Source organism: Gymnodraco acuticeps, unplaced genomic scaffold, assembly GCF_902827175.1.
Source record: "Gymnodraco acuticeps unplaced genomic scaffold, fGymAcu1.1, whole genome shotgun sequence".
NCBI lineage: Eukaryota > Metazoa > Chordata > Actinopteri > Perciformes > Bathydraconidae > Gymnodraco > Gymnodraco acuticeps.
Genome location: NW_022992313.1, coordinates 103,448 through 113,886, shown reverse-complemented (window position 1 = coordinate 113,886; position 10,439 = coordinate 103,448). Strand labels below are relative to the sequence as shown.

The following is a 10,439-nucleotide window of genomic DNA, read 5'->3' as shown; positions in this document are numbered from 1 at the left end:
ACAGTAGTGTATGAGGACAACCAGGGAACAATTGCCCTAGCCAAAAACCCTGTAAGTAGACAGAGGTGTAAGTACGTGGACTTAAAGTACCACTTCATAAGATCAACTGTAGAGGATGGGAAACTAACTCTGGTGTACTGCCCTACTGAAGAGATGGTGGCAGACATAATGACAAAACCTGTAACTAAGCTGAAACTGAAGAAGTTTGCAGGAATCGTTTTTGGAGTTTAAAAATGTATGAGGAGGTCCACATTTTCTTTTTGTTTACATTTTTGGAGTACAGCAACCTGAGAACAAGTGGGGGTGTTAAGGGAAATGTTTACATATGTCCTCAGTTATTGTAGCCTATGGACTAGAGATTGTGTCTATTCTGTAATAGGGATGTAATACTGTTATTGTACCACTGTGAGGCACTGTAGTATTACGTGCTGCGGGAGCAGCAATAACCGTCAAATAATAATTCAGACAGGGGAGCTCCGCACCGCCTGCCTGCCGCTAGGGGGTGCTGCAGCGCCCTTAGCACCCCCCTTCCCGCGCCCATGATCCTAGTTGTTCTAATGCAGTAACTGCTGGTCAAAATGTGTTTCCAGGTAAGAAGAGCTTTTTATGAAAAGTTGATACATTAACAGGTAATTTATCAATTTGGTAATCACATTGTATTACAAATGTAACCCAACCCTCGCGAAGCTTCTTTTTAGGCAGCCCGCGCTCCGGAAAATCATAGAGCTTCCGCTTCCTGTCAAGACATCCGCTCAGCAACATCACATCATGTAAGCATCGACAGTTTCTAAATAATATGCTAAAACGTGTCAGTGCAAATATGGTTGGTTCAATAGAGCAAGTCGGTGTTCCGCAGCATATTAACTGTTACAGTGCACTAGTTAAAGAAGGTCCATTTATCTTAAACACGCAGGCAGAGTTCATGTGCTGGGGTTCAGCTCTGCTAACGCTAGCCACCGTGACAGAGCTATCCAGATAGCTTGTAGCTTATTAGCTGGTATCATTATGGTGCATTCATGGGGAATTTAATATGGTGCATTTAGGTCTCAGGGTAGTAGCTAACGCTGGGCGGGACGCTACTGCACGTTAGGCTCTGGAATTCAAACGTGAAAGAATTCAGAGACATGCATTCTAAAGGGCTAAAACGCCTCACTAATACACTAATGACACCGTGACCACAATATACGGAACTAATGGCGGAGATTGGTCGTTTGGTCAAATTCATTATTCCCTCTCTTACAATCTGGATGATAACATATCCCCCCCGCTGCTTTATAAACATTATTTACAATCTTATCCGTTTCATAGAATATCATTTATTAGATTGAATTTACTTATATTTTTCTTAATTAATGCAGGGTTGCTAACTTTGGGTACCTGGCTGGAGTGAGATTTTGATATCATGGGTTTAATTACACATATGCGCACGAAATGACTGCTATCGTGTCAGCAGCGGGACCTTAGCATATATATAGGATATATATACAATATATACAAATACACAATATTGGACACAGACTATAAAGGGCACAAAGTTTCATTCACTAATGAAAGTCAAACACATGTTTGTTTCCACTGTTTTATTGTGTGCCTGATAAGCAATTAATTGACCTCGATACATTTCCATTTACATGAGGATGTGACTAGCAGTTTTAAAGGATGTATTTGAATTATTATTATATATTATGATTATGTCAGTGGTCTAAAATGGTCATACAACGGTGCCGACAATATTATCGTTTATCGCAATAATTTCCGGGAAAATGTATCCAACAAAATTAATTATCGTGAGAGGCCTATAGATGAAACACACACACACAAATCTACAGACTTACTCCAAACTGCCAAATATGTTAATTAACACACTCTATTTTGGCCTAGTAGAACAATAAGCAGCAGACTTTTACTTTTTTATCATTTCTACTGGTTCTTAGATCTGCGCATGCGCAATACGGGTCGGCAGTTGCGAGAGAGTATTTTTGTTGGGTAATCTATGGTAGGGCTAACCCATACAGCGGTGGGGCTCAAATCAGTATTTGCAATGTAATTACATACACGCTCCCCTTGACAGTGAAACGCCACGCGTGAGGTTTAGATTATTTCCCTGTCTCAATCCAAATTGAACTGTATGAAATAAAAAGGCACATTTGTCTTGTAGTAAATAAAAAGGGCGACCTGGAGCCAATCCTGCAATTTCCCCACAGGTGAAAGAGTTGACATGCTGAAAACCCAACCCCTGCAGGGGGGTCTGGGGGGATTCTCCCCCAGGAGATTTTTTGAAATACTAACATAAAATACACATTCTGGTACTCTCTTGAGAAGAGAAATAAATACATCTATTACTACACGACATATTTAAAAAAATGAATGCCATTTTAGTTTTTTGTTACTTTGTTCTGAAAGCTGAACCTGCTGCTCCTCACAGAGAGAAGAGGCTGTGAATTACTTTACATTGTGGATAAGGGTGGATAGCCCCCATTGTTCTGTGTGTCAAAATGAAAGACAGCCCACACACCTATCAATCATCAAACCGTGGGGTCTTATTTCATTACGTGTTGATTTCTATCAACACGTAATGTTGCATCGATGTATAGAGATGTACTACAGCAAAAGTATTCTCCGTCGGGACTTCCTGCAACAACACCACGCCGTTATCTTGATTCTGATTGGCCAGAAGACATTATCAAAGATGTTCTATTGAGAAGACGATCACTACGTGACAAAAGTTTTCAAAACCCGTTTCTAGTCTTCGGTATTCTTGTTTTTTGGCGTGAGAATAGTTTGGGCAGCGTGAGAGCGTGAGATTGAGAGTGAAAGCGTGTGTCACACGCCAGATGCGTGAGAGTTGGCAACCCTGCTTAATGCTGCTACCTTTGGAAACCACCGACTCTGATTTGAACGGAATCAGAGTCGGTGTTACCGAGTAGCTTTACACAGACGAGGAATTTGTGTTGGTGTAAATGCTGCATTCAAAGACCCTTACACGAAAAGAGCAACACACATTACTATTATAAAAGCCATTTAAAGACTATTGTAACAAATTAATAATAATAGAGAAAGTCAATATTACACAAAATATAAATATGTAAGAAACTGAGGACAGTCAAATGAAATACAATATGACAAATACTATATTCAAGTGTAGAGCTGTGCAGATTTAAAAAGAGGTAGTGTGGAGCAGAGATGTGCTAAATGATGTGCAGGATTTACACTTTTAAAAATAACAGCATGTTGTTTGCATTGATGTGCATTCATGCATACGGTTTTTCTGGGGTGGATAATAGTCTGTCAGTGGGGGTCCCGGGCCTTGTTAATGGGGCCGTAACGGAGGGGAAGAAGCTGTTCATGTGGTGAGAGGTCCAGGGTCAAACCGTTTGTGTCCAGGTGGAGGGGATGTACACGTATGCTCTCTGAATTAGTAAATAATGTATACATCTAATAATGACTAATAAATCAAATGGAAACGATCATTGCAAAATGGTTCAGTCTGTTGCTGATGTTTTTGCACTGAATATCATCACCTATTAAAGACCCAGCTCCTGTAATAAGTCACGCTGTTCAGACACACATATTATTGTACCTGCTGTTCTAATACTCCAATTTGTTTGTAGTGTATCCTAACACAGTTCTCATGCCAACATGCAGAGTTACTGGCCGCTGTAATCTTTGCTCCTGTCCACACTGGCTGGAGAGAGAGCCCTGCATAGTGCCCATGGATACAGGATCACAGTGGAGACTTGCATTTCATAATGTGTTCTGTTTAACTTACACATATTGGGATATTGTATGATGTGACAACTAAATAGACTGTTGAATATTTGTAAGATAACATATAGCTGTGCATGCATACGTTGCTGTATACAGAGGTCTGATAGTTGATTCTTCTGTCAGCAGAATGCCTAAATCAAAGGAAAGACTGTCCTCCACATCTGGAAGTGACTCTGACAGTGAAGCAGAAACCAAGGTTTGTATTCAATATAAACTGCTATGTGTTTGCTTTACTCACTTACATCTGAAGCGCATAAAGCAGATCTTATTAGAAAACTACGAGCTTGAGAAAATAGTTTTTTTTTTTAATAAAAAATCAGATTACAAGCCTGGAGACATACATACTGAGGGAGCGGAGTCAACTATGAGTAAAGGTGGCTCGAGCTAAGAATTAATTTCATGAAATAGTGAAATAAATACAATTGTTGACCATTATAGTTGACAGTGCTTCCTTTTACTGCTTTTGTCATTCATTCCTTTCTCCAAATCTGCTGATAAAGCTTCTGCCTTTTCTATCCATATACAGTTAGCCCTGGATTAGAAAGGATGGGCAAGAATTTGAAAAGTAGGTCTTTTTTGTTTTAGGCAAAAAGAAAGAAGTCCATTGCACCAGAGAAACCAGCCAAGAAAGTAAAGAGTGGAGAGAGCTCCAAGCCAGGCGGCTCCTCCAAGGGCGGCAGTGATGCTGGAGACAACATGTTCCAGGTGGGGGTCCCGGTGCTCTGCTTACATGGAACATTCAAACTCCGCAAAAATGTTTAATTGCATCTCTGTACTTTTTTATTTCCACAGATCTAGTTTAAATGTAGGTGCTATACTGTGTACACTTTACATTTCTGAAGTTTCAATACTTCATTGAATAACATTTTATTTAGTTTAGATCTACTTTTATTGATCTGAAGTAGTTACAGCAGTTACGGCATTACACTGACTTAAAATGTGACGCATTCAAATATAAAATAGACAGACAGTAATGAACAGTAGAAACATAAATATCTATAGAGTTTCAACAGATAGAACTATATGAAATATAAAGAACACGTTTGATTTACTGTCCAACCTACTACTAAACAAAATATACAAACATAAAATCATATATACTTAAATTATACAAGTGCGCAAGTTACATTTAAACCTAGTACAGAGGTAGAGTAAAATATGTACAAATTGTTCAGGGTTATTAAAGGGGAAAAGTGAGTGATATCCTGCAATAAATATACTACATATGTGACCCGCTCTATCGAAATCAGTCGGAAGTCTCAACGGCTCATTTCAAAATAAACGTGGATTTGCGTAAAAAAATAGTTTTTCGGGATTCAGGTGTTTTGTTTGATTTTAAATAAACAAAGTCTTGGCTTTCAGAATAGGACACTTTTATTTCCAACATCACCCGATAAATACATGTTTGAAGCAAAGGGAAGATGACAGCTCTCACTGCTTCCCCTCCCTCCGCTGACATTATGAATGTAAGAGTATAGTAATCATAGATAACACGGCAGGGTCCGTTACAGTTTGTTTTCATCTGATTTTAATTAAACAAAGTCTTGGCGTTCAGAATATTAAACTTGTTTCGGCAAATTCAGATGATAAATACAGCTTTGAAGCTTCGGCATAATTACAAGCGGAGAACGGAGTAACTTGATGTCACAGCAGGCATAACAACAGCCGGTGTTTCTCCTGAGTGGTTTCCCCGGGAAACAAACACAATACGCACAAATGCAAAAACACACACACGTATACACACACACACACACACACACACACACACACACACACACACACACTCGCGAGCTTCCCCCAGACCAGTAATCCAAACAAAAATATTTTCCCTCCGTAGTACTTTGATCATTTATTAGCCGCTCATAATCAATCAGATCGATGGATTCCAGAGAAATGGTGACAGTCATTATATAATGTGACATATTAACTTAATATTTGGAGTACAACAACAATCCTGATATCTTTAGAAAGCTAATCTCCTCTTTCCAACAGTGTATACAACTCAAAATGTGTCTTCGGGTCAATGCGACTGATTTCGATAGAGCAGGTCACATATGTGGTTGCAATTCTCCATTACAAAAAAATCTCATAATAGGCTCAGTGTCTTGTTGCCTTCAATATTCTACCTTCAGTTTGTGTGTGGACAGAAGTATTGTTCAGTACTTGTTGTATTCTAAAAGCTATAAATTATACTCCTGAAGAAAACCCGTTTTGTGACGGTCAGTTTGCTTCTTACAGATTGGAAAGATGCGATACGTCAGCGTCAGGGACTTCAAAGGGAAAGTCTTGATTGACGTCAGAGAGTACTGGACAAACTCGGATGGGGAGATGAAGCCGGGGAAGAAAGGTAAGGTTTCATTCATCCACACACAGTCCATATTTATCTGAAACTACACACGAGGGGTGTACCACTGATTACGTTTGACAGAGCCAGGCTTTTGTTTGCGTTAGCTTGCGACCAGAGTTGGGTGTAACGCGGTACAAAGTAACGCGTTACTGTAATAATATCACTGTTGTCGGTAACGGAGTAGTGTAACGCGTTACTTTTATAATTCAGTAATCACACTACAGTTACTAACATTGCCCCGACACGCGTTACTTCGTTACTTTTATAAAATAATCACACTCACTGACAGACTAGAGGGGTTTCCGCCGCAGGTTTATATACATGTAGGCCTATGTAATCTGCGCGACTTGCGAGACCACATCTCCACGTGCAGCAGTGCTGCATAAACATGGCTGAGTCTTTTCATCTGTAAACTCCCTCAACGGGGCGCTCGCTCTCTTTTGTTGATCGCCCTCTCACGGGTGAACAGTTCAATGTCCCGCTTCATTGTAGGAATTCTGTCTCTACCACTTTAGTTTGACCATCTCTGTTACTAAGTTATGGAATACTAAATAAGTAATTACATACCTTACCGTTACTGCGCTCATAAAGAATGATAAGAATAATGCGTCTTGAACTGGTTTCATTAATTAGTGTCTTGACGTTTCACAGACTGTTAGCTTGTTGTGTGGCTGGTAGCCTATTTGAGAGCATAAAGAAAGACTTGTGTTATGTCTTCCTTCATGCAATAGTAATTGGGGGTGCAAGTGGAGTCTCGCAGAGGCAAAACTGTGGCGCGCTTACACTGTAGGTGCGTCGCAGTCTGCATGATCTGCCTGTAGGGAGGGGCGGGCCGGCCCTGCGAGTAAAGTAACGAGTTACTTTATGTAGAGAGTAACGAAGTAGTGTAATATATTACTTTTTTTTAAAGTAATATATTACTTTTTTTTAGTAACGACCCCATCTCTGCCCGCGACAAAGCGAAAAACTACTCTCAGAGATAACAGCTCCCACAACAGTTTTGTGCATCGGGCTCTGTGCTCGTTTCCACAGAAGGGGGCGCTGGGGGTCATTTGGCTCTCCTGCTGCACAAAATGGACTGATTGCATGCTGCCTACATCCTTCAATAGGTCATTACTATTGCATCACAAAGTAACACTGTTGCTGCATATGAAGCAAGAGAGGAATGAGGACATACATTTACTAGTTGTATAAATTAGTATGTTTATATTTTGATTTGACCTGTTTATTTCTTCTGCAACACCTGTTCGTAATACAGCTCATACACTTTACATTTCATGCAGCAGATTCAAATATACTAAGGAACTCAATTTGATTCAGGACCGAGCATAAACATGATTAGTGGTACAGTTATACTTTGAAGGTTTTACTAATGGAATTAATTGAAGGCTCGTCTTCAAGCCAGCATGGGCAAATGACCAGAGAACTCTACAAACTTCCAGTAGTTCTTTAAGAGCAACAACTACCTTTTGCAAGGGGAATAAAACCATATTTTTGCTTAAAACATGCATCAATGGGCAAGTCGGATTTGGAAACTGTAGTCAGGACCCTCATCACCACCGCTAAGCTAAAGGCGGCTAATGTTTGATTCAGATTCAGAAAACGTAATTGTCCATTAAACTTACATATAATGTAAATGTGTATTTGGCACCGCAATAGGATAAAATAACACACAGAGTACAATTTACAATTCACACACACAAAAAGAGCAAAATGGCTTCATAAATTCAAATTAATTACATTTTTAAATAATAAAAATGGTTTGTTATTTCACTGAATTGAAAACATCTGTTGTATTAAAAACAAATAATGAACTATACATTAAAATGAGGTGATGGTCTTTGTAAGGGTCTCACTAGCACTGCTATCCATCCAGTTAAACCGTTTGAAAGAAAACTCCAGCGCAGTTGTCAGTTTTACTGAAGTCTCTTTACTTGGTGAAACTGTAAAGACAATACAGACATAACAGTTTATTATTGACGAGCTAAACTAAACAGAATACTTCACACAATGAGCTACGGCGCACAAACTGAGAAGCTAATCAGCCTAGCCGCTAGTAGCTTAGCCACAAGGAATACTCACTGCATTCCTACAAACATAAACATTTTACATACAACATATTCCCATGAAGCCACAGCCTGTCGGATAATAACACTCACAGACGATGCGTGAACCAGCGGGAAATACGAAGCACAGCTCATGGAGAGCAGACGTCTGTTCATGAAACAACCCAAGCTACATGTGGAGCACACTCGGAAACAAACAAGTTCGTTCTCCTTGAAACAGGAATCGAATAAACCACTAGAAAGCAGCAGTGTCAACCAACCACCACAAGGTGGTGCCAAAACACAGCCAAGAAACACATACACGACAGATATACACCAAAAACACACATCAAGGACAGAACAGTCTTATGCTGCGTTCACACCGGACGCGATGCGAATATTCGCTTTGCTCTAATCGCTCCTATCGCATCGCTCTAGTCTAATGCTGCGTTCCAATCGCTCAAGTGTCACCGCGGCTTGCAGTTTGTTTTATCATACCGTTGACAGCCACAATGATCATCTCTTCCATCTTTACAACTGATCAACAGTAGCACGTCAGAAATTGTTTTCGCGTTTGACGCGGCACCGTTCAATCGCGTGATTCGCGCCGCGTCCACCGCTTCATGCTCGCCGTCGGAGCAAATTCGCGTCTCTGCATTGACTTTACATGTAATCGCGCCGCCCCCAAACATCGCATCGCGTCCGGTGTGAACGCAGCATTAGTAGTCTGATTTAGAAACTAGTCACCGTATTCACTGACGTATCTCATCTCGTAGGACCAAACATTCAAATCTCTCCAGCTTGTGTTAACCACACACCTTATTTCAGGCTTCTCTACAAATATACATTACAGCAATTGTTGACTCGGAGACAATAGAACAGGAAGTGGTGAAATGCTGACTCATTTCCAGGTTTAAGGAGGCATTCCTCCACCACTATAAACACCTAACCCAGTGATCTGACTTAAGCAGCACCCCTCTGGACCTGTTGATGTTTGAACGTGTTGCAGAGCAGGACTCGGTTTCACCCTCTGTTTCTCGTAGGTATCTCCCTGAATCCTGAACAGTGGAACCAACTGAAGGACCAGATTTCAGAAATTGATGACGCCATAAAGAGATCATAAGCATTCCTTTTGATGTTCTGTGTTAACTCATTATGTTAGTTTGCTAAGCGTTTTTGTAAATAGCCTGTTGATGTTTTCTAATGGGCTATAGTTTTGTAGATCTAGTGGTGTCTGGTTTCTGTGTGTATTTGTTTGTAAAGCAGCTGAAGTAGAGGGTGGGCGGCTGGGTAGGTGTGTGATCAATACTGGTGGGTAGAGTCTATGAGTACAGTGATGTTTTTGTATTGAATAAAGAAAGGAGGCACTAGCTACATGTGTAAGTTGCTGTTCAGTTTGAATATCATGAACATTTAATCATAAGATTTAGTTTTCACTGACCGTTGTCATATCTACCACACTATCAGTGCTTATATTTCCAAAAGCCGAGTCCAGTCATGGTGTCCCTGCAGCGGATATTGGTGGACCATGGGTTATGTTTTAAAATTAATGATTGTGATTATACAACAAGGTGACAAATGTATTTTTTTCAAGAATTGTATAACGCTTATATATACGTAATGACACGCCTTTAATAATTCCCATAGTGAAATTCACGTGTTATAGCAGCAACAGTAATACCAGTGAAACAGGAAAGAGTCCAAATGAAGATGTAAGTAAAAGTACAAATTAAAGTGGACCTATCATGCTATATTTGAAACATATATTGTCGGGCCATACCTATACAAAACATGTCTGTGAAATACCAAACAGATCACCCATTGTAGCCATGCCTCATACTGCTCAAACCCCTCTTTTGCAGCCCTGTTAGAGAAATACAGATTTTGGGTCCTTAGCTTGAAAAAAAGAAAGAAGAGGAGGCGGAGCTAATGCCTGATCAGAATATAGTATGGAGCTCAAATGCTTTTTCTCTTGCAGGAAGATTTTTTTTTAATGTTGAAGTTGAAAGCATCATTCTTGTGCACTTTGAGAACAACATTAAGAGATATGAATACATCTCTCGACACCCATAAATCAAAGAATCAGAAAAGTGTTTATTATTTAAAAACTCTTCATTTTCCAATTAAATCATAAAATGTCAAATTAATAGAAGTTGTTAGTAATCAGATTAAACAGAAAACAGGGATGAAAGGAGGAAATAATCCCTCATCTCTTGCTGCTTCCCTCATCTCTTGCTGTTTGCGGTTGAAATGATCTATTTTGCTGGCCAAACATGCTG

General features: G+C 39.9%; 1 protein-coding gene across 2 annotated transcripts; it reads left to right on the top strand.

Annotated features, from left to right (window-relative positions):
- The first annotated feature begins 687 nt into the window (after nt 1-687).
- Nucleotides 688-9,543, top strand: LOC117541220 (activated RNA polymerase II transcriptional coactivator p15-like). Of its 2 annotated transcripts, none has more exons than XM_034208384.1 (5): nt 688-770; nt 3,895-3,964; nt 4,354-4,473; nt 6,007-6,115; nt 9,204-9,543. In XM_034208384.1, the coding sequence occupies exons 2-5, from the start codon at nt 3,896-3,898 to the stop codon at nt 9,281-9,283; spliced, it is 378 nt and encodes a 125-aa protein (XP_034064275.1). In that variant the 5' UTR covers nt 688-770; nt 3,895; the 3' UTR covers nt 9,284-9,543. The 2 variants fall into 2 exon arrangements, with proteins under 2 accessions (XP_034064275.1, XP_034064274.1); XM_034208383.1 differs by having other exon boundaries at nt 694-770; nt 3,892-3,964.
- Nucleotides 9,544-10,439: the final 896 nt, after the last annotated feature.